The sequence below is a fragment of the Penicillium canariense genome (assembly GCF_028826845.1).
Source record: "Penicillium canariense strain IBT 26290 chromosome Unknown utg000002l_segment0_segment0, whole genome shotgun sequence".
NCBI classification, from domain to species: Eukaryota; Fungi; Ascomycota; class Eurotiomycetes; order Eurotiales; family Aspergillaceae; genus Penicillium; species Penicillium canariense.
Window position 1 is genome coordinate 1,740,237 of NW_026622729.1, and position 25,774 is coordinate 1,766,010.

Below are 25,774 nucleotides of genomic sequence, written 5' to 3' on the forward strand. Positions count from 1 at the left end.
GATTGAGTTTGTTTTGCACTTTGAAATACTCCCCAGTGGAAATCTGGGCGCGACTGGGCTGGTGCTTTGAGATGGAGGGGAACCTTAGCTAACAGATTGCGCTCTTAACAGACCAAAGGTGATAAATGATTTACGCATCCCAACCCGATCAATCTGGTGTTGTGCCTTCACTCAGCCACAAGCTGCACAGCCTTTGACCTCGAAGATCCTCCTGCCGCCGTGATTCTTGAACAGGACTGCGGACACCCACCCTCGGCTTCTACGTACTGATCGAACCCGACATATCGCCTGGAGGGCTCGGCGATTAGACATGGCAGACCCAACAGAAACCAATCCTGGCGAATCGGCCAACCTGCCAACTGAACCGAATGCGCCGGCTCCAGCGACGAGTGAGCCGCCTGTGTCGAATGTGCAACCTTCAGAAGAAACCAGCCCGCCTCAGCCCGAGCCCACCCAGGCTCCGACGTCGACAGCTGAGCCTTCACTAGAGCCATCGCTATCACCGCCAGAACCGCCGTCGCCGCTGGCTACGGATACAAATCAGCAAGGAATCACCGGCACCTCTGTAGAGGAGACACCTGCCCCAAATGTCACCACGTCCTCTGTGATATCTTCGCTTCCGGCAATGGATACATCCCTCCCATCCATTGGTTCATCTCACTCCCTGGATGACACAGACATGCCTTCATTTGACACTGCCCTGCGTTCTGTGGGATCTTCTGCGGCGCCCGATCTTTCGCTCCCAGCAATTGACACAACCCTACCCTCACTGGACTCATCACTCCCAGCGATCGGGACTGATATTCCTACCATGGACCACTTTGGTGACGATAGCCATTTCGGACACCACGATCCGCACGAGGGGTCTGAGCACACGATAGGTGCAGGTCACGATGCGATTCACCAGGGCTCTGTGAATGGCTCGACTCATTACCAGACCCCGTCTAATGGCAGCTACCACTACACTCAGAACTCTGTTCCCACGCAACAGCTTGATGGACAACAGCCGCCATCAGCTCCGTCTCAACATCAGTTCCAGTCTCAGCCGCAGCAGAACTACCAGCAGCAGACCTCCGACATGTACCACAACACAGGCGGAGGCTTCTCGAGTGTGAACGCAAACCCCAGCAACAACGGCCCAGGACAGTCCGGACAAATGCCCCAAGCGCCGATTGGGTCCCCTATGCCGTCTAACATGCCTTCTATGGCGTCTATGGGGCAGTACATGACCGGCTATCCGTCCAGTGTTTCGCCCTCGGGCATGAATTCGAATCAGCAGATGCGGTACCCACTTCCCGGAGACCCAAATAAGATCCTTTCAGGTGGACGACACAAGAAAGAAGTTAAGCGACGCACAAAAACTGGGTGTTTAACATGTCGCAAGCGACGAATCAAGGTACGTTGATCCTTGCGTTGAGTTTTGCACGTTGCGCTTCGCGGGGCGCGGGCCTCGCTTGTTGCCGCAGACCCCGCCATCGTTTATTTTATCTCCCGCTTAACCCACGACCTCACCCATTTTTTGCGCTTCTTGTTCTTGGGCAATGCACTAATTTGCGCAGTGCGACGAAGGACACCCGGTCTGCAGAAATTGTGTGAAGAGCAAGCGTGAGTGTTTAGGCTACGACCCGGTGTTTCGACCTCAAGCATCCACTCCGTCGGCCATCCAGCCAGCTCCGAATCCTCCTCCGTCCCTCGTCGTCAACCCCCAAGGCCCTCCTGCGTCATCGGTGCCTTCTTATCCTTCTGCGCCCCCTGGGTATATGCCCGCTTCCTCGCAACCTTTCGCGCCGTCTCTCCACTCTGAGTCTCCCAGCAACTCAACCGACCACCCAGACAACGGAGCGAGTCTTGATCATTCTCTCGGAACCACCAACGCACCGAATACTCCAATCATGCAGACTGCTAACGAAGTACGGCCCCAGAGCTCGGAGCCGATATACAAAGGTGCGTGGAACCGTCTTGCCTCACTTCGTCTATCCCTTCTCCCCTTTCCCTTCTAGGATCCCAGTTCAGAACAGGCGCTGATAATGATTCTCCGAACAGCAGCCAAGAACCTCCATGTCAATGACCTGATCGCTTTGCGAGGCATCGCTCCACCAGCTCCTCATCCCATCGCCTCCCTTCCCCCTGGTCGCCTCGAAGAGATTCAAGCGGTGTTCCTGGCCACGTACGCCCCTGCAATTGATAAGCTGTTAGAGGTTCGGTGGTATTCGGAGAAGGCGCTCTCGACTCTCATGGCGGATGCGCAGCTCATGGCGGACTACTCGGCGTTGATTAATGCGTTCAACGATTGGAACCTTAATGACGGTAACACAGTTGCCCGTCTGGAGAGTTTCGAGGCTTCGATAATTTGGAGAAGCATGACTCTTTGTCGCCAAGTACCGAACGCAGAGAACGGGCAATATGGACAAGACTGGAACCTGCTTGTAGCAAACACTCGTCTCAACGCGATGGAGGCCCTTCTCACCTGGACCCACCTTGATCAGAACTCCTTGTCACGAGCGCTAGGAATGGACGCGGCAACCCCACCCAACCAGCCAGATCAGTTCATGCAGCGGCAATTAGATTTCTGGAGCGAACTTGGCGAGTTCCTGACGCTTCACGATAATGAAGCTAGCTCGGCCAAGCAGATTGACGATACCCTGGGGCGGTGTCGCCATTTGCTGGATACCTATGAAAACCGCGACATCATCTACTCCATCGCCATTGCGCGGCACCTTGGGCAGCGTTGGGCCGACTTCCCCAACAGCCTGCCTAAGGTTGGATACACCGCGGAGAAAGAGTCCGGCACCAAGCTGTTCGTCGCGCAGAAGTTCATCGAAGAAGAAGCCGAGGGCAAGGGCACCACGCAAATTTACAAGCGGGTTTGCTGCATGGCAGTTCGCTCGTGGTGGGTTGCCCGTGGGTAACCAGCCTCCCTCAATGCTTTGGACGATGCTTCATATCCTTCTGTCTCGTCTCTTTTCACTGACCTGCCCTGATCAAGGCGGTTATTTTTACTCTCATGTTTGCGAATGCACAGCGATTGTGTGTTTCGAAAAAGCATCATGGCTCGGCGTTGCGATTTTTCGGATGTATTGACCTCATGTTTCTCATTTTCTTTTTCCATCGGGTTTCAGGGGACTGGGCAGCGAGCGAGTAAAGCACATCGGCGTTTTCTGGCCTTTTCTTCCCCCCGAATGATTTCTTTTCTGTGCATAACTCGCTTATTCTTCCTACGGGAGTTTCATACCCTGCGAAATCCAACTAGTAGTTGGATAAGGTTACGTTGATCAGTCAATATTCGAAAACAAGAACATTACACAAGCTTCGATAGGAATTGTACAAGTAGCCGTTTGATGCAATGCACGTAGATATCGTAGACATGGGGTGAAACCACTCAGGACTATACATGAGGTACTTCCACCCGAATCTTCATCTCACCCGTCTCACCCTGGAACAAGAACCCTATATCCCGCGTCGAATCGACCAGCTCAATCTCTCGCCGCATGAACCGGCTTGTATCCGCTGAAGGTGCAGGCGCCGGAGCCTGCATTTCGTCATCGCTGTCTTCATCCCAATCCGGTGCCCCATCATCCCCAGCCTGCTGTTCTACCGGATCCCATTCATCTGTTTCCCAGACTAGCTTGAACTTGTATGGAGGAAGATCAAAGAGCCGGGAAACGAGGGCTTTCACTTGATATGAATCGAAAGAGGCTGGGATTTCTTTGACGCAGACTTGCGATTGGGACAGACGAAATGCCATCTTGACCAGTCGTGCTGCTACGGACCGGGGGTGGATTCCTCTCCTGCCAGAGCCGTCACCCTCGACCGCTCTTGTCACGGTTGGTTCTCCATAAAGCTCACATAGCTCGCTATAGCGAGGGTGTTCGGCAAGAATTGCGGGTTCTTCGGCTTCAGAGGTGGCAGAGAGTGTCTTGCCGATGAGGGAAAGGTAGTACATCTCTGCATTGGAACGGTCCTGTAGCGAGATGGTGCTGAAATTAAGGGTTCGGAGGGAAGGAGGGAAGCGAGATAGTGTGAGCATGAAAGATTCATCCACTGTCATGGGCTTGGAGGCGCTCATCGTCCCAGTAGCAGCTGCTATGGCTGGCGGCAGGGGAGGCTGGTCATAGAGTGGGTTTCCGGAAATGCGAAGGGTCGTCAAACTTGGAAAGAGGGTAGGCAGGTGGTTGAGGAATGTCCATGATGAGATGTCGTTACGTGAGAGGTCAACAGAACGGAGCGTAGTTGGGAATTGGAAGTCGAGAGTTGTATTCTTCGGGTTATCGGAGATGGCGGCGACATTGTTCCACCGTACAGAGAGGTGTTCGAGGGTCCGCATCTCTGCTAACGGGCGTAAAGCGGATAAGGACGTGAATTCATTACTCTCAAGGATCAACGTCGTGATGACCCCAGACAGGGGGCGTGATATCGTCCTGAGCTGGTTGCCAGATGCTGTGAGCGAGGTTAGGGTTGGGAAACAAGCTGCCACCTCGGCAATCTATATGAATCGTCAGCACTAAGCAAGACCAGGTTGATATCGCAGTAGTTGGACGTACCTCGTCCCAGCTCAGCAAGGTTTCTTCTAGATGTAGCTCCGTGACCCCTTCAAAGGTCAAGCCTTCTTCCAGGGGTCGGAATCGGTTCCCACTACATCGCAAGTCAATCCCATCCCTAGTCATATCGCTAAATAGCGGCAAGGAATGGCCGTCAGACTTACTTGACTTTGAGCTTCTTCAGCAGGGGAAGCTGGTTGCAAATCTCCCAAACATGGCTCCAGCTGTTTACGAGACTGCGGCTGAGATCCAGCTCAATAATCTGTGGGCAAGTCGTTGCGATTTCGGAGGCAGCCTCGCGAACTTGCGCTTCAGGCTGCTCATAAGAAGATAGCACACCAGCAATGCGTAGTCCATCGAGCAAGACAATTCGTAGCTCCTGTAACTTTGCAAGTTGCTTGCGAATCTTGTCGAAGCCCACCTCCTCGACGACCTTGCCGCCGATCTCAATAACCTGATGGGCAACCGCTCCAGTCGTCTTGGACGTCCACACAAGCTCCGACTCATACTCAGATGCGTACTTCTCACGCAAAGCTTCTACGAAGCTGAGCGGCGGATCTGCTGGCCTGGAGGGGCGGACGAAAGACCCCGCCGTGGGGTGGTTGCTTTTGCCTGTGAACTGCATCAGTGGCTGCCACTATAAAAAGATCAGACTCGAGCTAAACATACATGTGAAATACCGGACTCCCTTATGCTCTCCTGAATGCTTGCCTTTGGTCGGGTCATCCCATTCAACACCAAGCCAATCACCCGAGGTGCCATCGACGGTTCCCACATAGCGAATGGTGCATAGCTGGCCGCCATAAGACCGGCGCTGGCCTACTAGAGAGGCGCTCATCGTGCGAGCTAATTTTCTAATGTCCAGCTCACACTTGGCGTGGTGATATTTCCCACATCGACTGTGTACCTCAGGAATCAGCGACTCCCGCGATGCTTACATAACCCTGTCTATCTCAGCCACGCAGATTTGCCTTCTACCACCTCTTCAGCGACAGCGACAAGATGGATTATCAGGTACGTCTGCGCCCTAATTTCTGCTAATAGGGCCAGATCTCTCCTATCCTGATCAATGCTAACATACCCTAGAACCGCGCAGGGTCCAAGTTCGGCGGTGGAGGCGTCGCCTCCCACTCCGCAACCAACGCTGACCGTCGCGAGCGTCTGCGCAAGCTCGCGCTCGAATCGATCGACCTCGACAAAGACCCTTATTTCTTCAAGAACCACGTCGGCAGCTTTGAGTGCCGTCTTTGCCTCACAGTTCACCAAAATGACGGCTCCTACCTGGCCCACACCCAGGGCAAAAAGCACCAGACGAACCTCGCCCGTCGCGCGGCCCGCGAACAGCGCGAAGGCAAAAACCAAGACCCATCTTCGCTCCCAGGTGCTATGGGCGTGCAGGTCAAGAAGCAGACGATTAAGATCGGCCGCCCTGGATACAAGATCACCAAGATCCGGGACCCGTTGACGCGACAAATGGGCTTGCTCTTCCAACTGCAGTATCAGGAGATCACGCCCGGTGTGGTTCCGCGCGTGCGGTTTATGTCAGCATTTGAACAAAAGGTTGAGGATCCGGATAAGAACTTCCAGTACCTGGTTGTTGCGGCGGAGCCGTATCAAACTTGCAGCTTCAAGCTCCAGGCTAAGGAGGTCGATCGCCGCGATGGGAGATATTGGACATGGTTTGACGAGGATAGTAAAGAGTTCTGGGTCCAGATCATGTTCAAGACTGAGCGTGAGGAGCGATTCAGTGGTGTGCCCGGCTTAGCACCCATGCAGACATGATCTCCTTCATTTGCTGTCTGATATTCGGCTTCCGTTTTATTCTGCGACAAAAGAGGGTGAGGTCTACGGTGGGATTGGAGCTCGGCGTTCGGGGCTTGGTTCATATTTTTTTCTTCTTGCAAATCTCAAGCGTTGGTATTTTCTCATAGAATTGAGACCTTCTTGGCTTTACACCACAACTACGTTTACCTTTGTCAGTATATTTGTATTGAAATTGATCGCCGGTTATGTCTGTTCAATAGTATCAGTGATTCTTCGAGTTTTCATGCAAGTCGTTTAGAAGGATGCAATCTTTGGTCAAATCCATAGGGATCATCATTATCTATGTCCACGGATATCGTCAAGGAGGATCTTTTTTTTCCGTTCTGAAACTATCAAGATGCAAATCACGACCTGAAATGCAAGAAATATCAGGTCCTCGGCCAGCCCCATTCCTCATTCCTTATGACAACATGAGTGTGCATCACAACAAATGTAGCCCAGTACGCTTGAGATATCGATAACTGAAACTAAAAGACGGCGCTCGGTGGTCATGATTCGAAAAACATCGCGCTGATATGCTGAATGACGATTCGTGGCGAAATGAGAACATTCCAGGCCTCAGCCAGGCCAGGGCTTTTTTAGGGAAAAACATGAGTGCAAGCCCTGCTGCTTCTCGGTCTATCCATGTAGAGCACCACCCGGCTAGAAATTCTCGAAGAATTACGGCCGCATTTAATTGCTCTGGAAAGCGTTGAAGGCCTTGTAGGTGTAGCCGATGAAGGGCAAGCTCATCTCGGCTTCCTGGGACTCTGGCATGGCCCGAGCCTGAGCACGATGAATGGCGGAAGTATCCTCTTGAGGAATCTCATCGATCGGGAAGTACGACACGTCAATGTTCGAGCTAAGTCTGGGCTCGAACGGTGCACGAATGCTGCGCAGCTGCTCCCACACAACGCCCCGGAAGAATGGGTGGTTCTTGATCTGGGTTGCACCACCATGTTGGCCACCTTCACTACCAATTCGGTGCTCGGGGTCACACAGGAAGCTGTATACTGAGTCAACATTGTACGTCATCAAGAGGAAAATGGTCTTACCTTCGGATCAATGACTCAGATTCACGAGAGAGAACCAGCTCATCGGGGAAGTAAAGGCACTCGCGCCAATTCACGATCTTACGGTAAGTATCGGTGGTATCCTCGGCACAGAATGGAGGCCAGCCAACGAGACACTCGAACATAATGGCACCCACCGACCACCAATCGCACAGGTAGGTGTAACCTTGGCCATTAAAGATCTCAGGCGCGATATAGTCTGGGGTTCCGACTGTAGAGTACGCCATGGCACGACGAGACTTTCGCCAGGTGTTGATCTGGCCACGGTTGGAGACCGTCAAGTTGATGGCATCGTTGAAGTAGCCGGAATTACGGTTCCGGTCCTTTGACGTGGAGTTCTTGAGGAGGTTCTGGTAATACGCGTTGTCGTGGGTCTTCTTACCACCGGTTGAGAGACCGAAATCAGTAAGCTTAACGTGACCGCCACGATCAAGGAGAATGTTGTCCGGTTTGATGTCACTGTCGGTATACGTTAATATTGATTTCATGTGATGCATCACATGGTGACAGAAGTTGTCCGGGGATAGAAGTCACTTACCGATGAAGGAAGCCAAGTTTGTGGACCGCCTCAATAGCCATCACCACCTCAGCCATATAGAACCGAGTAATGTCTTCAGAGAAAATTTCATACTTAATGAGCATAGTCATCAGATCACCACCAGGCAAGAACTCCATGAGCAAATAAAGGTACGCCGAATCCTGGAACGAGGCGTGCAGCTTCACCAGCCATGGGTTGTCCTTCGAGTCCGCCAGAATATCACGCTCGGCACGGACGTGTGCCAGCTGGTCCTTCTTGAACATCTCGGTCTTGATTAGCGACTTGAGGGCATAGATCTTGCCGTCCGTCTTGCGCTGCACCAGTTTCACTTCACCGAAAGCACCCTTGCCAATAATCTTGATGGTCTGGAAGTTCTGCGGGGTCTCCTTGGTGCGGAGGAACCGAAGGAAGTCTGATTCACTCTTCGAGATGCCTTCAGCCTCGTGGCGCTTCTTGGTGGCAGGGACATTCGAGTCTTGTAGGGTCTTGTCGAGATCCACGGAACTGCCAGATCGAGAAACACCAGGATTAGATACGGCTCAAATATATGTCGGTTGTGTGAAGAGGCAGCACTTACCGCATGTTGCGATCCCGGGCCCGTTCAATGTTCTCATGAAAGAAGACCGTCACCAACTCCTTTGCGGCCTTACCCCGCTTGTGCACATTCTCCGAGTAACGATCAGGGATTCGTTGCAACTCCTCATTCTCCGCCGGCGGGCGAGGGCTGCGAGGGACCGGAGGGGCCAAGTGCGCGGCCTGCGACTGGCCCTGAGCGGGAGCACCACCAGCAGTGCGAGGGCGAGAAGCGGGGGATGGCGCCCGGTTGAAGAAGCCCCCGCGGTTGGCGTTGAGGTCTTGATTGGAGAACTGCTGGATCAGGCCGGTGGTGCCATCGTTGGCATAGCCCATGCGGGTCTGGTAGGCGGGCTGAGGCGATTGCAGGGCCTGCTGCTGTGCGTATTGCTGTTGCTGCTGCTGCTGGGCATACTGGGCCTGCGGGGCGTAGGGGCTGGCCACGAAATACCCAGGGGCATAGGCCGGGTTGGAGGGGTCAACGTAGTCCTGAGCTCCCTGGGTCTGATAGATCGGCTGAGGAAAAGCGGAGGGGGTGGTGGGATAGGCGCGGTTGTTGGCCGCGTTGTAGTTGCGGTCATTGTACCCGTAATTCATGTTCATGCGGTTGTTGTTGTTGTTGCTGTTGGGATCCATCTTGACGGCCCCGGCTCCCTGATGAACGAGGAGGATTCAAACGAAAGGGGGGGGGGGTGGTGGTGGGGAGGAAAGAAGTGGATGGGAAAGGAGAAGGCGGGGAGGTGGTTGAAAGGAGCGGTGGCTCTCAGGAGGCAATCCACTCCCCCGAATGCCCTAGGGGCGTCTATCGGTTTCAGGCCTATTTACTGGACGGAAGTACAAGGGATGACAGTTACCTGTTCGCATTGTTCGTGCTACTAGATTTCACGAAACTATTCTGCGGGCTATATTCAAAGGAGGGTAGGGCGGCCGCTCTTCTGTAATGGTGGACAATGTGTGATATCTCAGGCCGTGGATCTCGACTGGTCCGAAACCATTGCACACCTCCCTCGTCCCTCTGCGATCGTGAAAGCCAGGGGGAGGGGTATGGCAGTTGCCGGTCTTCGGGGAGCGCATTCCAGTTTGGGTTCAACAAGAATTTTAGCGCAACAAAACTCCCAGGGCTTCGCCGCATTTCCCATGAGGCGCCTGCTCTGCCCCAAGCAGAGGAGCTGGGCACAAATGTCGGGCGCTCTCGGTCCTCAAAGTATCCAGATGTATACGGTCTATCACATCAGAAAGGAGACTCGCCAGGAATATATCAGATATACTCTCTCCAATCTTCCCAATGCTATAAAGTCCAGACGAAATCGTCCGCAAAGCAAACGCCGAGTTATACTCCCAAGCACGTGACGCGGATCATCCTGGCGCCGGTGCTCGGGCGACTTTTTTCCAGATTCACGAGATTCACGCCGATAACCGCGCTGCTTGCTGCTGCCATCTCAAGTCAAATGGCGGAATCACCCAGTACTGGCACCGCCGCTGGCACTGGCCAGCCCAAGGCCCCGAAGCCACCCAACCCGGTGTTCAAAATGATGGGTATGCCTCTCTGACCCCCATCTCCGTGATTGGCACAACCCTCAGATATACTAATGCGATGCAATGCACCAGGTCTGCCGAATCTCCGCTTCAAGCTGCCGTCTCGTAACTGGTTAATCTTCTTCACCATTACCGGATCCTTCGCTGGTGCCATAATCTACGACCGCCGGGAGAAGCGCCGCTCCCAACAGAAATGGTGTGAGCTCGTGGCTCATATCGCAAACGAGCCACTGGCTGTGGAGCAAATGCGCCGCAAATTGACCGTCTACCTGGCTGCGCCGCCTGGCGATGGTCTTCGCGTGGCAAGGGAGCATTTCAAGGAATATGTCAAGCCCATCCTGACCGCCGCGGCGTTGGACTACACGGTGGTTGAAGGGCGACGTGAAGGTGACGTGCGGGCTAGCACGGCGGAGATCATCCGGAAGTCGAGGCGAAAGGCTGGTGAGCAGTCTTCCGTCGTCGAAGAGCCTAGTGTTGAGTCAGCTGTTTTGGAGATGCGACAGCGCATCGGTATTCAAGACGAGCCCGGTCCCAAGGGTGACCTGGTGATCGGCCGGCATACCTGGAAGGAGTACGTTCGAGGCTTGCATGAGGGCTGGCTTGGACCATTGGATCCTCCATCTCCGCCCCCTGCGGATGTCCTACCTGTGGAGGAGACAATGAAGGATACCGCAGACGGCGACCAGCCCCAACCCCAGCCCTCCGGCGCGGACGGCAGTCAGGTTAGCTCTGAGCAGACGACGGGCAGCGAGAAGGAGGAGAAGGAGGAGAAGAAGGATGAGAAGAAGGAGGAGCAGCCTTCGAAGCCAGCCGGTCCAGCCAATGCCTACATATTTCCCACCGAATATCCCTCCGCCAGCCTCCCTCTCCTCTCTGCCTCAGTCCTTCGACAACTCCGTGCCTATCGAATTCCCTCACATTCTCGGCTTCCTGAACACCCCGATCCGCCTCTACCGCTATCTCAATCAACGGCACCTTGCCGAGAACATCGGCCGCGAAGTCGCAGGACTTGTCCTTGCCGCCAACTCCAGACCGTACCACGACGAGTCCTTCAGCTCCGATTCCGAATTGAGCGGCGCAAGCGTCGACTCAACGCCGTCGCCTGACAGCTCCTTCGCCGACCTTGCACGCGGTAACTTTGAGCAGCAAACTGCTCTCGAAGTCGAAGAGAAGTCGTGGCACAAGTCTGTGCGTACGCGCGACGAGGAAGATAACAAGGAACGCGAGTGGTTGGACGACACCGTGCTTGATCCCCGCATTGCCTCGCGTATGCAGCGTGCTATCCTCTCTCCAGAAGACGAGGCCCGCGTCCAGCGTATTGCTTCGCAAGAGGAGTATATCCTCGGCCAAGAGCGGCCGCATCCCGTTGCTTTCTGGAAGCGCATGTGGATCCGTCACGGATACGGTGAGGACGAGGAGACTCTGAAGAAGAAGCCTATCCTTGGCAATATAGATGGCGAGGATGGTGCGTAAGGCACTGCATTCCGTACCAAAAGCAACTGTCATATCATAGAAGGTTGTGTGTTTTATTCCCCAGGCGTGGGGCCTATCATGTTTGCCCAATCTGCATATCGACCTCCCTCCTCGGCTTGTATATTAGTGTTAGAGGCGCTACCTGTGTTTTTTTTAATGGAATGTATATGGCGACACTTCAATCTCAACAACTCCTACAGTTTGGCTAGCGCAGAATAACAAATAAGTGTATAGAAGGTGATAATTTCAATGTTTGCCTACGCTTGAGTGCTTAGGTACTAAGAAATTTTGAAATGAGTACTTGTACATTGGATGTAATCTGATCTGTATATTTTTGGAGTTAAAGATTGGCTGACAGCAGACGTCAAACGGTATAATTCTTCCCCGGACTGTCTCTATTTTCTTTTCTCCCACATGGTCTCTGCCGAAAATCCGGTGAATTTCCATGAGTTGGTAGTCATGGGCAGCAAAAGCAGCCGAGGCGTTGAGACTGCCGGGCTTTCAATTCTGATCACCGGTTGGGGACTTGGTAGCAAGAAGAAGTTTCTTCAATTATTCTATCCCCTTAGTTCAGCTGGAACACGGAAGACTCTGGCCACTTCTGGTTTGCCTTCTGCAGGTAGGCGGTGTTATCGCTGCCCCACTTGTTCAGCAGATCGATGGCAATGGCGGCCTCATCCATGGTGATCTGGGGCGAGTCGAGAGTGGCAAGGAGGTCCTTCTCGCACTGAGACTTGGAGTCGGGGTTCAGGAGCTGACGAGCAGAAAGAGCGGCTTGCACATGGGCAACACTGTCCTTGTTGGTAGTATGGAAGGACTCGTTCCACTCCTCAAGCTTCTGAGACTTGGGGAGCAGCTTCTCAAATTCTGCTTTGACAACTTCGGCAGACGGAGCGGGAAGAGGCTCGGGAAGATTGTCGAGGGTCTTGCGGAATCGAAGGAGCTGGAGGTGGAGGGTGGGGTTGGAGGGGTCAATGGCATATGCGGCGGAAAGACATTTCAGGGCCAGCAGGTGCTTGTCTGTCGCGGGATTCCAAGTCAGTGAGAATGATTTACAAGTCCCTTAACAAAAAACTTACTTCGCCTAATGTAGACCTCAAAGCCAAGGCACTGAGCCTCGACATTCTGTGAATTGAGGGCAAGCAGCGGGGTCAAAAACTTCATCGCATCATTCAAAGGATCCTTGGTCTGGACCAGATCATTGCCAAGGGGGTCAGTATCCTCCTTCTTGACCTCTCCATCAACAGTCTTAGCATTTGCAGCAGCCGCTTTTCGGGCTTCGCGCTTATCGGCCTCGATCTTCTCCAGGCGCTGCTGCTCCTTCTTGGCCTTCTTGAGGGCCTTCTTGCGCTCGGCATCATCTTGAGCGTCACCATTGACCCCGAGGCCAGTGGGGCCGTGGGCCAGATCCGGCTGGTCGTTAAGGAGCAGGTAGGCTTTAATTGCGGAGAGAGCCACCCGGGTATAGAAGGGGTGCTCGCGCAGGCGGTCTTCCCAGCGGACCATGTCGACGTATGCCCGAATCATACCTTTCCTAAGGGAGAAGCTATGAAAGTCGAACTGATCCTCTTGCCATGTATCAAAGATGTTGTAGACCCCGTGAAAGCGCTTGAGTGCAAGGCCCAGCTTTTTCTGTCGCAGATATGCCTCACCATCTTCAGTCAGATACCATGTGCACTGCATCTCGTGAAGGTCGCCCATGGCACCTCCCACAGTCTCGTTGCGAGTGAACTTGCTCATGTTCTCCAGTGCCTTGTCGTTCTCGTTGTTGCGGAGCTGGTACTTGGCGGCTTTGGAGTTGATGTACCGATCCTTCTCATCCAGTAGGCGTGCCTTCTCCATCTCTTCCGCTGCCTTCACAGAGTTACCGTAATGCTTCCACACACGGGCCTTGGTCATCTGGTATTCAACTGTCTTGGGTGACAGTTCAATGGCCTTGTCAACATTCTCCATGGCCTTGGGGAGGTTGCGGCTGAGATGGTAGTTGTAGTGTTGGGCCAAGAAGTAGTACGATGAAGCCAGGAATTCATCCTTGCCCTCGGCAGAACCGTTTTGCTGCGAACCCGACTTGCCAGAGACGTATCCTTCCACCAGTGTCTGTACTGCGTCCCGCTTGGTGGGGTTGCTATACAAAAGCTTAATATTCGCGAACAGAGAAGGAACACCCTTCTTGAGCATGCGCTGCAAGTAAGCATCGGCGGCCTGCTTGAAGTCATCTCCCTCCAGGAAATCGAGAGGAATACGACGTGCCGCATCGCCGCGCGGGTTCTTCTCCACCCAATCATCGTACAGGGCCTTCAACGCCTTGTGGTCACCCTCCGGGATCCCCTTGGCCTGGATCAAGCCATTGTAATAGACCGAGTTCTCCGGATTGCGATCCAGAAGGGCGGCATAAGCCTCTTCCGCCTCGGACTTGCGACCAAGTCGGAGTAGATAGTCCGCCTTCATTTCCATGACGGCAAGCACATCGGTACAACGATAACCGACCTTTTCCAAGTGCTCAAGAGCTCTTTCCAAGTTCCCTGTCTCGGCAATGATCATGTTCTTGTACAAGCAGGCCTCAGAATGTTCCATATCCGCGACGGCTGGTGTACCCTTCAGAGTGTCCTCATATGTCGTCAAAACCTTCTCCGCCTCCTCCAGATCTCCCGACAAGTGGTGGGCAATCGCCAGCGCAGTCCAGTTTTGGCGGAAGCCAGGACGCGCCTGCAGCATGGCACTGCGGCTCTGGATGTAGCCCTGGAAATCCCGCATCTGCGCTTGGAGAAGAGCGAGATCACGTTGGATGGGTTGAGACTCGGGCTCAAGTCGCAGGGCGAAGCGGTAGGCCTTGATTGCCTCCTCATAGTTCTTTTCCTGCCGATATAGTAACCCGTACACGTGCCAGCAGATGTGCGATTTCATGTCGTTGCGCAGGGCCTCCTTGGCCAACACAAAAGCCTCCTCCAACTGACCCAGATGGCTCATGATCAGAGCCTTCATCGCCTGTGTATCGCCATGGTTGGGGTTCTTGCGAAGAACCTGGTCTGCCGTTTTGATGCCTGTTGCGATGAAAACGATTTAGCTTACGCCGGAGCCATGGAGGGGGCAAGTGGGCGGACCTTTCTTGTATTGCTTCAGCTCAAAGTTGCGAACCACCTGACGGAACAAGGCCTGGTCCTTGGAGTTCAATGGTTGCGGCATGGTGGGCGATGCTGCTGGGGGGAGGATTGACTTGTGCGAGGGAGGAATCGATGTGTGCGGGGAGCGACTTCTCCGAGTCCGAACTTGGCAGAACAACTGGGCCGATAAGATAGCCCTGACGCTACAGTCCCGCCGACGCCGACGTCAACGCGGAACGGTGGGAAATATTCCACTTTCCTCTCAACTATGCCAGTGGCTTTTGATGCACAGGTATGGTTTGGGATGCCAGGGAATCAGTGAAACTGCCCAGAACAAGGCATTCTGTGGAACCTTAAGAGGCTCTCCAAATCCTCTTTCGCCGGTATGGCCACTAATATATATTCGCACTCCCATATAGCACAAACATTTGAAGGCTTATATTCGGAAACTAAAAATTACGTATCACCTCCCAAGTGATCATGGTCATTAAACAACGCTTTATATATGCCGTAATATACAGTTGGGGGTTGAAAATCTTCAGGGGGGGGGGTTGATGGAGAGTCGAGGGCCGAAAGAGCCAGATTGGCAACCAGTCCTTGCATGCATGCGCATACGCGCATACCCGCTATGGGCTGTCCTCCCCGAAGATACCCTCATCGTTGATGAGTATTGCGCCAGCTATTGAGAGCATCCTCCCATGAAGAAAAAGAGCCACCGCATCTCTCGGTCACCATGCCCCATGTCCGCGCCCGGATGATCTCCTCCACGGCGCGCTGGTTCCGAACCAGGGTTGCCAGGGATTCGGTTCGTGCTTCTCGAGGGAAGAAACGGGCCGAATATGGATCCAATCGCTCATTGACAACCCGCTCGCGATCCCGAGCGGACTCAGTCTCGCGCAGGATCAAATCCGGATCTTCAGGATCTGGGCTAGTCGCAACACCGGCACAGTAATTCAATACATCTGATCGAGTCTGCCATGATGGGAAAAGCACATTATTTTTGAAGCCCCGACAGGCGGTAGAATCGATCGTTGTTCGCGCTTGAGAGTCGGTTTGTCGGACGGCAGTAGAAGCTGGGTCGAATCCCCCACGGGCGGGAGTTACTAGTGCATTTAAATTCTGCGTAATCGAGTCATCAATAGTAGAGCGGGAGAGGCGAAGGAAGTCTGAGTCGATTTTCGGATTAGCTGAAGGGGCTGTCATAGTACGGCTGATCCACGCACCTCGGAGCAACCTCTCGTTGAAACAGAACTGAGGAGTCAGCGCCGGAGCCTCCGTAGACGAGGCCGGTGCCATCTTGTTGCTGGTTGCCTCCCCAGAACCACGAGTCGTCTTGCTAGCCCAGAACCACTCCAGCTTGGGTGGATACTCTGTCGAGTAGTGCCAACGGTGGGGAAATAGAATTAGAACGGCAGGCTGAGAAGGGAGGTTGTCCGGTGATACACAAGACAAATTTTATACAACACAACCAAAAATATGCCAGGCCTTGAAGATTTCGAAAGATCAGTGAGGAAGGCGATATTCTCCAGCTTCGCCGCAGATGAGCGAATGCTCGTCCACATTCAGACTAGTGCAGTTTGGGCTGAATAATGCCCATTAAACTGGATCATGTGATCTCGTGTCGCGCGCCGAGATTCTCGTGTCAAGCTGACGGCCTTTGGCCTTGACAGATGCATATACCTTGATCTGATTGTCTATAAGCTTGTACCCCTGATCCATTTATATTCCTCAAAGTCAATATGCCTGAGCTTGCGGAAGTGGCACGCATTGTGCATTTCATTCGGCAGCACCTGGTTGGAAAGACACTCTCCAAAGTGCAGGCGCAACACGATGATATTGTTTACGGCAAAGTTGGGACCAGCGCAGCCGAATTCCAGAAGGCCATGCAAGGAAAGCAGATTGTCGGTGCTGGGCAACAAGGAAAATACTTCTGGATCACAATGTCATCACCGCCGCATGTTGTGATGCATTTTGGAATGGCTGGCTGGTTGAAAATCAAGGATGCAGACACATATTACTACCGCTCAGACAAACCTGCCGATAAGGAATGGCCACCAAAGTACGCGAAATTTGTGCTGGAGACAAGTGACGACGAGAAGACAGAGGCAGCGTTTGTGGACGCCCGCAGACTCGGTCGTATCCGCCTAGTGGATTGCCCTGCTGATGAGATTCGCAAGCACACACCTCTGAAGGAGAACGGGCCAGACCCCGTTGTGGATAAAGACATCGTGACAGAAACATGGCTGATGGCGAAGCTGAAGAGTAAGAAGGTACCCATCAAGGCTCTTCTGCTTGACCAGGCAAATATCAGTGGAATTGGGAACTGGATGGGGTAAGATCTCATTCATTGATCTAACGCAAGCCACGTACGGAGTACTAATTCCTATTCTAGTGACGAAATCTTGTACCATGCCAAGATCCACCCGGAACAGTACAGCAATACCTTGCACGATGACCAAATCAAGGAACTCAATTCCTCAATCCACTACGTCTGTTCCACAGCCCTCGATGTCTTAGCAGACTCGGAGAAATTCCCTGAGCACTGGCTTTTTAAGCATCGATGGGGCAAAGGGAAGAAGAACCAACCAGCCGCTCTGCCAAATGGAGATAAGATCACCTTCCTCACTGTCGGTGGCCGAACAAGTGCCGTTGTGCCAGCAGTCCAGAAAAAGACCGGTGCTGTGGCTAAAGAGATTGATCGAAATGGGGGTGGCACTCCAGCAAGCTCCAAACGAAAGCGTGCTGTGAAACAGGAAATTGACTCCGACGCCGAAGACAAGCCCGAGCCAAACAGCCGCGAGCCAAAGAAAAAGAAGAATTCAACCGTGAAGGAGGAGGAGAAGAAAGAAGAAGAGAAGCCAATAGATTCATCTGTCGGCAGGCGTCGCTCTACGCGATCAAGGAAATAAGATATTTGTGGCTTGAAGACATTGCATGTGTACTACCTTTAAACCTGTCTTCTAGGATTGAATTTGAGAATAAATCATCTGGTGACTTGGAATTATTCAGAGCCCACGCAGGTGCACAAAAAGAACCTGATAAGGAGACAAATCACACAAGCTCAGATCTGGAGGTTGTGCAGGGCATCCCTGAAGGTTGGGAAATTCACACCTTTGGGCCAATCCAGGACTGCGAATACAATCGTCTCAAACCATCCCTTGAACTCCTTCTCCCGGAGTACCCTGGCCCAGCAGTTTGCAACTTCGCCGGGGGGTGATGGAATGCTCCACACCCCAGGGCTCCAAGAACAAGTCTTCGGTGCAAATTTTCCGCTGCGACACGGAGAATAGTGCGCATGTGGGATTCCATGATGATGCGCTGACTCGGGTTCTCGTACTTCTTTTCGGTTTCGTCCAGTGGTGGGTCTTGCTTTGCTGCCAAGCTGATGACACTGACAATCGGAAGAATGTCGGGCTTCTCCGTCCACATCCACGAGTACCCCTTCGCCTCGTTCTCACGGAAGATGATGACCTCAGAAGAGTAAATAAACTCTTTGGGCTGCATTGGGTAGAACCGAGCGTGGAGACTTTCGATCAAGCTACTCCGGTAGCAAATCTGCTCTTCTTGGGCTCTGCTGCCTTTGAGCCATCCTCCTCCACGCGTGAAAGCATTTGCGAAGTTCAACACGCAGACCGGCCCGCGATCTTTAGTTTCCATGATATCACCCGCAGTATCAAGAGCGAGTGCGGTATCCAGGGTGTCTTTGTTGACGACCTTGACTTGAGTGTTTAGAAAGTCCGGATAGCTGGAACGGTCAGTTTGAAGCGCAGAAAAATCCTCGTGCTTGAATTTGTCCGACTGTCGGAGGCTTCTGTCTTTGGCGGCATCCAATATAGCCGGGAGTGCTTTGAGTGTATCCTTCGAAACCTGCAGCCGCACCGCTGCTTCTGCCTTTTGGCGGCTCCCTTCCCGGTAGTTCGGCCTCCGTCCTCTGCCTCTGGACACTCGTGCCGTTATGGTCTCTTCTCTTGATTCTGACCGTGACTGGGTAGTCACATCCTCACCGGATTCAATAGCCGTTGCATGATGATTGTCTGTCCGTAAATCAAGAGCGGTAATGTCTGGACTAGATTGAGGCTGTTCCTTCCTGCCAACGCCCGCCATAGAGCTTGGTACTTTCGAACGGATGGCAAGCTGATCAGCTTGATTTTCAGTCAACATTCTGCCTGGAAGGACCTTCCTTTTCTAGTCGAGTCAAAACAACTCGGGTTAGTTTGGGGATAGACTTTGATCAATGAACCGCGAAAGATCGGGGATTGAATTGTGGAGAGAGAAGAAGAGACGGAGAGAGAGGAAGGAAGAGAGAGAGAGACAGAGAGAGAGAGAGGGAGGGAGAGGAAGAGAGAAGACACAAGCGGCCCGCTTCCCAGATCGGATAAGACTCGGCTTTGGGAAATCAACCTTTCTGCAATTTCTTACACAATCATCCTTCCTTCACAACTCTCACCGCCTCTCCGGTCCCTCAGGATAGGGATAAGTGCATGAGAGGTGCTCTATAAGCACTCCTGGCTGTCCTGCTACTGATATACGCATCAGATTTGCCATCAAGATGGCTGATGGGTTCGCTCCGCCGGTCTGGCTGGCAGAGAATAAGGATTACATCGAATACCTACGCTTGGGAGAGGCCGGGGCGTTGATTCTCCCTGAGTACGAGAAGGTAAGTGACACTTGAAGCTCTCGGCTTGGTAAACGCTTAAAGTGAATCAGGATGCCGAGGGCAAGATTATCGTGCATCCTGGTGAAGCCTTCTGCCGGATGAAAGATTGCGACCGGGCTAAGGTAAATTAACCGATTTTCGGCTCAGTCTGAGCGCTTGCAAAGCGCTTACTTACTAATTTATTGTTTAGCACAAGAAAGCAACGCGCAATCTACGGACCCATATTAAGAGTCATGGTCGGAAGGATACACCGATTGAGACTGCCAAAGGCCAAACTGGAAATCTAGGAACTGCGGATAAAGATGAGGCTCGCCGTAAGTTATTATTAACTACCCCGGAAGCGCTTTAGAAGTGCTAATTAAGCGCTTAGTCTGGTTCACCAACCTTATTCGCAAGACTAAGCAAGCGGGATCAGCGGCCGCCCCTCCAGGCGCCACCCCAGCCCCACGTCAAGCCCCTCGTTCCGGTTATGCTGAAATCAAACAAGGTACGCTAGCAGCGCTTCTTTGGAAGCGACTCCTGCTAACCTGTACTAGAGCCCTGAGGCCAGTAGCTAGTTCATCAGGCCTTAAGTATGAGTCGGACGCTGGGGGACGTTGGTGGACGGGAGCTGGCGTCGGCTCTGGCGGACGGGGTGTCGGGTGGTGGAAGCGAGGCTGCCGTGTCTGCGGCGTCGACTGGCGAGCTGGACCTGCGTTGGAACGCGGGCCCCAAAGGCCCCGCCGTCCCCGGCCCCCCTCCAAGCGCCCGGTTGTTTGGTCAGGATGCGCGAAGGTAAATAAGAGCTAGTTAGAGCAAGGAATAATTCTCTAAGCGCTTAATGGGTGCCAAACAAGCGCTAGCTTGTGGTAAAAACTTCGGTATTTGCGAGCATCTCCTACGTTTCGATACCTCGGGCTGCCATGAATACCAGGATTGAGAGGAGATGACTACCGTAGCCGAGTTATAGGGATTTTCTTTATTCTAAGGGTTCTATTTGTTTTAAAATGGTTTCTTTCTGAGGACGTTTAGGGTTGGAGAATTTCAGATTCGTGAGGGGTTTTCTTTATTTTTCGGCCTCTTTCTGTAGTTCGTAGGCAACCAATGACGACGCGCATAGCACGCATCCGTAGGCGGTGAGCCCGGGCAGCTTATCGGTGCCGATGTCGCCACAGATGACAAAGCCCGCCACGCTCGTTGGTTCACTTTTCTTTGGCTACTTATTTTCTGCTGGACCTTTTCTTTTCAACCCCTGCTTGTTTGAATCTAGAGGCGCGCCCTGTTCTGCTCGAGACAAGGCGTAATCTGCCCTAAAGTTACCTTGATTTCCCCTCCCTGCGCGGGGTTGTTCTCGCCTGAAGCGGCGCCCCGCCAACATGAGCGCGATCCTGTCGGCGGACGATTTGAACGATTTCATTTCGCCCGGGGTCGCGTGTATCAAGCCCGTTGAAACACTTCCGCAGAAAAGTGTAAAAGATACAGAGGTCGGTGATGAATTCCCTAACACTAGGACGGTTTCAATGGACCTGTATGCTGATTTCTAATCCTAGAACCCTTACGAAGTCACCACAGAAGACAAAGTTCAACCCGAGGACCTACCTCCGGCCCAGATTTCTTTGACAGACTGTCTCGCCTGCTCAGGCTGTGTTACGTCGGCGGAGGCAGTCTTGATCTCTTTGCAGTCGCATGCGGAGGTCCTCAACACCCTTGATGCCCACCCGGAAATTCCCTTGGCGCAGGAGCCGCATGGAACCGTGATTGCAGATGATGGAAATACTAGTGAAGGCAGAATTTTTGTTGCCAGTGTGAGCCCGCAGGTCAGGGCCAGCTTGGCAGCCACCTATGGCATCTCGGAGAGGGAGGCAGGGTACATGATCGACCAGTTTCTGCGTGGCCCGCAGGGATTGCGCAGTGGTGGGAAGCAGACCAGTGGTTTTACATGGGTTGTGGATACAAACGTCATGCGGGAGGCCGTCTTGGTTCTTACTGCAGATGAAGTTTCAGAGTCGATTACCAAAGAGGCTTCCTCTGCAGACCAGTCGGAGCCTGCTCTTCCTAAACGACCCATCTTGTCGTCCGCTTGCCCCGGGTGGATATGCTACGCTGAAAAGACACATCCGTTTGTCTTGCCTCACTTGTCTCGATTGAAGTCTCCGCAGGCTTTGTCAGGTACTTTCCTTAAGAGTATCCTGAGCAAGTCTCTCGGAGTATCACCGGCGCGCATCTGGCATCTGGCGGTCATGCCATGCTTCGATAAGAAGCTGGAGGCTAGTCGTGAAGAGCTCACAGATGTATCTTGGCTACCCATCGATGCCCAAGACGGCCCTGAGCCGCACCAGCCTGTTCGTGATGTGGATTGTGTAATAACGAGTCGCGAACTCCTCTCCTTGGCTTCATCTCGGGGCATCTCCTTGCCGAGCCTGCCCCTTCAGCCACTCACTCACAATTTTACCCCATCATTTCCAGACAAGGTTCTCGATTCTTTCATCTCGTCCAAGCGCCTTTTGGCTGAGCAGTCTCTCGGAACCGGCACTTCTGGGGGTTACTTGTATCATGTTCTCAAGACTTTCCAAGCTCGGAATCCCGGTAGCGAACTTGTGATCAACCGTGGTCGCAACGCTGATGTGGTCGAGTATGCACTTGTATCTCAAGATAGAGAGCCTATCTTGAAAGCGGCTCGTTATTACGGCTTCCGAAACATCCAAAACCTCGTCCGGAAGTTGAAGCCCGCACGGGCATCTCGAATGCCAGGCGCGAAGCCCATGGTGGCCGGTCGACGTCAACCAATGTCCCGTAATGCCACACCGGGCGGGGCAGGCGTTGACTATGCCTATGTGGAAGTGATGGCTTGCCCTGGTGGCTGCACCAATGGTGGCGGACAGATTCGTGTGGAGGATGCAAGGGAGGCTACTGGATCTGCTCCGGCAGTTGCAGAAGCGGATGATGGCACTGCATCTAAGCCATCGCCCCAAGAGCAGCGCGCCTGGCTTGCCCGAGTGGATGAAGCATACTACTCCATGGAATCCGACTCAGAGCCCGAACCAGATAACCAGCGGTTTTCTATAGTGGACAGAGAGGCTCAAATCCATGAAAGCTTACTCCGCTGGTCGCAGTATATGGATATACCGCTTTCCAAACTGGTATATACGACTTATCGCAAAGTGGAAAGCGATGTCGGCAAAGACCAGACGGCAGTTAACGACACAAACAAAGTCGTCGAGCTTGCTGGGAAGATTGGTGGGGGGTGGTAAACGCAGTTTACTTTATGGCATTATAAATCATGATTGGTTGCATGGCGTCGGATCCTTTTCTATCATATTTGCATGTCGTATTGGGATATACCAGACCTTCATTTGGCTTTTCATAGTCTACGAGTCATGGCATGTTTCGGTGCGAAAAGAACCAGGTACTTTTGAGTTTAGGTGCATAGATTATTTGCCACCTTTTTCCCGCTCAATTCAAATCATTTCAAATCAAATCCCCAAGAAATAGGCTGTAACTAGTTATATCCACAGGGTACAATTTGTTCGAAAAGGACTGGCCCATTATTAAGCCCATTAACACAATAACGTAGCTTTTTAAGTAATATTACCACCACGGCAAACCATGTTTTCAATTTGAAACCCTCTGAAGAATTCAAAAATAGCTAGTCAATACGACCATATCAATTGAGTGTACTTGTAAAGTTTGACATGTCAAGTTTCGGTAGTAGAATAGCTTGGCCCTGGGTAGCTCAGGGTGAAGAATTTTGCCGACTTCGATGGCTTAGCCCATAGGTCCTTGACAAAACTGACACATAGGTGATGACAACGGGGCGAAGTGATACGACGGAGTGTGATGTGAAGGGCAAGATAAAATTGAAGGTGGAATGAGCATCTACAACTGTACTTGGACGGCCCGGGCCCCACCCCAATCGCGGTGGACCCAACTCTGACGCCGGAGATGATATGCTGACTCATCAATGGATTACTATGATTAGATAATCATCTAAAATGGTGCCTCGAAAGAAAAAGAATCTCGCCGGCTCCAGTGACTACTACTCTTGATCGCACCCCCCTAGACCCTCGTCGCTCTTTCAACAACACACCTGCCCACCTAACACGGCAACCTATCACCACCACAACATGTCTCGCGAAGCTTACCAAGTCCCCTCCATGGGTGGCCAGAGCGGCTTCGGAAATGAGGGCGGGTTCAGCAGCATGGCTGTTGACAGCCCCTCGGTTGTCTATCTCTGCGGCGAGTGCTCGGCTCGCGTGCCTCTGAAGCGTGGTGACCAGATCCGCTGCAAGGACTGCGGCCACCGTGTGCTGTACAAGGAGCGGACGAAGCGGTAAGTCTTCTCCAGCCTCATTCTGGGGCCTTCCTCCCATTTTCTAGGGCACGAACTGACTGGATTTCATTCGCCTCACAGCATGGTCCAGTTCGAGGCCCGTTAAAATGGGGTCGATGGAAATAAATACTCGTCTTGGATCTTTCAGGTCTCGGACGCTGCGGAGTTTGAGGCAACCGGGATCGCGTTATCTACGATTCTTCTTTTTTCGATTCTTGATGCATTGATCGGCGCTTTGGAGTTGAAATCCACAACTAGCTTTCATGGAATACATGAGACTATGATCTGTGGCTGGATCAATTCAGCTACGGCGAATAAATTTGATACCGGGGTTTTATCCACTCTGGTTTTTTTTACGTTCATTTGGAAGTCTGGCTCCAGTACCTAACCTCCACCACAATCGTATTGAATGAATATTAAGTCAAGATCCTTATGTGAAATATTGGTACCCTGAATACAGAATGTGCCTTGGTCAATACCGGCCTAGTAACACAATACGAACGAAAGAGATGCGAACACAACCGGACAACTTGTATCAACATTTGAATCCTACAAACGGCTCATACTGGACAAGCTCATTAGAGTTCATTTGTGGCCGCAATGAATTGATCCAGACACTTGAGAGCCTCGCCGCTCTCAATCGCCCAGCGTGCCCGGCGCAAACCCTCCTTCCAGCGCCCTCCACCGGGTCCACGCTCGGTGACAACCTTGCCGTCGTCGCCAGGACCCATGTTGCTGGTATCGGCCTCACAGACACCAGCGGTGACCAACAAAGCGGCAACGTTCATAAGCACGAACTCCAGAATGGGATCATCTCGAGGAAGCTCGTTCCGAAGAATGCTCATCAGCTTAGCGGCGTTGTCCTTCGGCATCTTGCGGCCGTAGACTTCAGTGAGAGAATGGGTGGGAAGGCCGAAGTCGGACGGGTGCAGCTGGAAGATGTCGAGCTTGACCAGGGTCTTAGGATTCTCTTCGTTATCATCACTTGAGTCGTCATCTTCCCCCTCGGACAATTTCTTGTAGAGCGGGTTAGGGTACTCGGACAGTCTCCAACAGTTTGTTGGACCAGCACAGCTTATTTCATCCATGTCCTCCTCGCCGCAAACCACCAAAGCCTTCTTGGCACCAGCTTGTCTGAGAGCTTCAACAAAGACCGGCCCCAGGCTCTGGTAAGCCACGCCGACTAGCCGCGCCTCAATTGCCCACTCGACGGGGTTCGCCAGAGGTCCCATTAGGTTGAAGATGGTCCTGAGACCTAAACCGCGTCGGACGGGGTTGGCGTACATCATACCGGGGTGGAAGTTGGGCGCAAAGAGGAAAGCATAGTTGGTCTTTTCGTAGATCTTGGCCACATTGGTTGCGTTCACAGCAGAGATATTGGGAGGGATAGGCTGGATTGCATTCAAGACGTCGGCAGACCCAGAGAAAGAAGTCTGAGCACGGTTGCCATGCTTAGCTGTCATCAAGAGCGGCGACGCGATAATCGAGGAGGTGGTAGAGACGTTGAAGGTTGAGTGTGAATCTCCGCCAGTTCCGACGATATCACACTTGAATGGATCAATATCAGTCCCATATTGCCACCAGGATAGTTAAGTATTCTTACCAAGCCACCCTGGTAGTTTCCCTCGCGTCTCCCACGAGCTTTAACAACCTTCTTCAGCTCAGCCTTCTCGATCTGGCAAGCAGCTTCTCTCATACGGTGAGAGCATTTCGCAATCACGTCAGCCTGCCGATCCTTCCCCGTGGAGTGCAGTAGGGTCAGAAGAGCTGCAGTCTGAATGTCTGACAATCGGTCTTCGAAGATGAGAGCAAAGGCAGAAGCAATGTCCTCTGCACTGACCCGAATATCCGCAGTCGCGGGGTAGGCGAGGCGTTGGAGGAGAGGTGAAATTGAGACCGACTCCGGCTTTTCGTAGTTGGGAGAAGCCATTGCGGTATAGATCAAAAGGATCTGAGAATTACCTCAGACTTCCGAGTGTCAATTGGTGTTCTAAACAGCAAAAGAAATGACCCAGTCGTGAGTCAAAGCCCCTCATGGCGCAGATCCATGTCCGGCAGAATTATGCACCGCCCAAGATGGCGCTATCCCCATTCTGGAATCAAAAAATATCGCCTGTCGAACTGCCCTTCCGTCCCCCGGGGCCTCTTTTGATCCACTTCAACCTCGAACAAT

General features: G+C 52.8%; 13 protein-coding genes across 13 annotated transcripts; 7 read left to right on the forward strand and 6 right to left on the reverse strand.

Moving 5' to 3' along the window:
- Positions 1 to 310: 310 nt before the first annotated feature.
- On the forward strand, positions 311 to 2,909 carry N7482_003836 (putative C6 finger domain protein; the record flags this gene model as incomplete). Its single annotated transcript, XM_056685961.1, has 3 exons — positions 311 to 1,396; positions 1,560 to 1,944; positions 2,044 to 2,909. The coding sequence occupies 3 exons, from the start codon at positions 311 to 313 to the stop codon at positions 2,907 to 2,909; spliced, it is 2,337 nt and encodes a 778-aa protein (XP_056544703.1).
- A 476-nt stretch (positions 2,910 to 3,385) lies between these two features.
- On the reverse strand, positions 3,386 to 5,376 carry N7482_003837 (uncharacterized protein; the record flags this gene model as incomplete). The annotated part of the gene is made up of 4 exons (XM_056685962.1): positions 3,386 to 4,483; positions 4,542 to 4,668; positions 4,703 to 5,150; positions 5,208 to 5,376. 4 exons carry the CDS (start codon positions 5,374 to 5,376, stop codon positions 3,386 to 3,388), a joined length of 1,842 nt encoding a protein of 613 aa, XP_056544704.1.
- A 164-nt stretch (positions 5,377 to 5,540) lies between these two features.
- On the forward strand, positions 5,541 to 6,320 carry N7482_003838 (spliceosome assembly protein PRP11; the record flags this gene model as incomplete). The annotated part of the gene is made up of 2 exons (XM_056685963.1): positions 5,541 to 5,552; positions 5,625 to 6,320. 2 exons carry the CDS (start codon positions 5,541 to 5,543, stop codon positions 6,318 to 6,320), a joined length of 708 nt encoding a protein of 235 aa, XP_056544705.1.
- Positions 6,321 to 7,034: 714 nt separating this feature from the next.
- On the reverse strand, positions 7,035 to 9,161 carry N7482_003839 (serine/threonine protein kinase CBK1; the record flags this gene model as incomplete). Its single annotated transcript, XM_056685964.1, has 4 exons — positions 7,035 to 7,347; positions 7,397 to 7,873; positions 7,953 to 8,456; positions 8,530 to 9,161. The coding sequence occupies 4 exons, from the start codon at positions 9,159 to 9,161 to the stop codon at positions 7,035 to 7,037; spliced, it is 1,926 nt and encodes a 641-aa protein (XP_056544706.1).
- Positions 9,162 to 9,973: 812 nt separating this feature from the next.
- On the forward strand, positions 9,974 to 11,534 carry N7482_003840 (Tim22-complex subunit TIM54; the record flags this gene model as incomplete). Its single annotated transcript, XM_056685965.1, has 3 exons — positions 9,974 to 10,061; positions 10,134 to 10,874; positions 10,921 to 11,534. The coding sequence occupies 3 exons, from the start codon at positions 9,974 to 9,976 to the stop codon at positions 11,532 to 11,534; spliced, it is 1,443 nt and encodes a 480-aa protein (XP_056544707.1).
- A 565-nt stretch (positions 11,535 to 12,099) lies between these two features.
- Positions 12,100 to 14,717, reverse strand: N7482_003841 (peptide alpha-N-acetyltransferase complex A subunit NAT1; the record flags this gene model as incomplete). Its single annotated transcript, XM_056685966.1, has 3 exons — positions 12,100 to 12,554; positions 12,614 to 14,575; positions 14,636 to 14,717. 3 exons carry the CDS (start codon positions 14,715 to 14,717, stop codon positions 12,100 to 12,102), a joined length of 2,499 nt encoding a protein of 832 aa, XP_056544708.1.
- Positions 14,718 to 15,289: 572 nt separating this feature from the next.
- N7482_003842 (MIX23 family protein) lies at positions 15,290 to 15,931 on the reverse strand (the record flags this gene model as incomplete). The annotated part of the gene is made up of 1 exon (XM_056685967.1): positions 15,290 to 15,931. One exon carries the CDS (start codon positions 15,929 to 15,931, stop codon positions 15,290 to 15,292), a length of 642 nt encoding a protein of 213 aa, XP_056544709.1.
- Positions 15,932 to 16,374: 443 nt separating this feature from the next.
- N7482_003843 (putative formamidopyrimidine-DNA glycosylase) lies at positions 16,375 to 17,544 on the forward strand (the record flags this gene model as incomplete). Its single annotated transcript, XM_056685968.1, has 2 exons — positions 16,375 to 16,967; positions 17,028 to 17,544. 2 exons carry the CDS (start codon positions 16,375 to 16,377, stop codon positions 17,542 to 17,544), a joined length of 1,110 nt encoding a protein of 369 aa, XP_056544710.1.
- Positions 17,545 to 17,696: 152 nt separating this feature from the next.
- On the reverse strand, positions 17,697 to 18,739 carry N7482_003844 (uncharacterized protein; the record flags this gene model as incomplete). The annotated part of the gene is made up of 2 exons (XM_056685969.1): positions 17,697 to 17,817; positions 17,868 to 18,739. The coding sequence occupies 2 exons, from the start codon at positions 18,737 to 18,739 to the stop codon at positions 17,697 to 17,699; spliced, it is 993 nt and encodes a 330-aa protein (XP_056544711.1).
- Positions 18,740 to 19,184: 445 nt separating this feature from the next.
- N7482_003845 (uncharacterized protein) lies at positions 19,185 to 20,070 on the forward strand (the record flags this gene model as incomplete). Its single annotated transcript, XM_056685970.1, has 5 exons — positions 19,185 to 19,292; positions 19,343 to 19,414; positions 19,483 to 19,606; positions 19,663 to 19,779; positions 19,850 to 20,070. The coding sequence occupies 5 exons, from the start codon at positions 19,185 to 19,187 to the stop codon at positions 20,068 to 20,070; spliced, it is 642 nt and encodes a 213-aa protein (XP_056544712.1).
- A 577-nt stretch (positions 20,071 to 20,647) lies between these two features.
- Positions 20,648 to 22,522, forward strand: nar1 (iron-sulfur cluster assembly protein NAR1; the record flags this gene model as incomplete). Its single annotated transcript, XM_056685971.1, has 2 exons — positions 20,648 to 20,755; positions 20,822 to 22,522. 2 exons carry the CDS (start codon positions 20,648 to 20,650, stop codon positions 22,520 to 22,522), a joined length of 1,809 nt encoding a protein of 602 aa, XP_056544713.1.
- An 873-nt stretch (positions 22,523 to 23,395) lies between these two features.
- On the forward strand, positions 23,396 to 23,707 carry N7482_003847 (Rpo12/RPC10 RNA polymerase subunit family protein; the record flags this gene model as incomplete). The annotated part of the gene is made up of 2 exons (XM_056685972.1): positions 23,396 to 23,601; positions 23,683 to 23,707. The coding sequence occupies 2 exons, from the start codon at positions 23,396 to 23,398 to the stop codon at positions 23,705 to 23,707; spliced, it is 231 nt and encodes a 76-aa protein (XP_056544714.1).
- A 472-nt stretch (positions 23,708 to 24,179) lies between these two features.
- On the reverse strand, positions 24,180 to 25,531 carry N7482_003848 (anthranilate phosphoribosyltransferase; the record flags this gene model as incomplete). Its single annotated transcript, XM_056685973.1, has 2 exons — positions 24,180 to 25,148; positions 25,205 to 25,531. The coding sequence occupies 2 exons, from the start codon at positions 25,529 to 25,531 to the stop codon at positions 24,180 to 24,182; spliced, it is 1,296 nt and encodes a 431-aa protein (XP_056544715.1).
- Between the last annotated feature and the right edge of the window lie 243 nt (positions 25,532 to 25,774).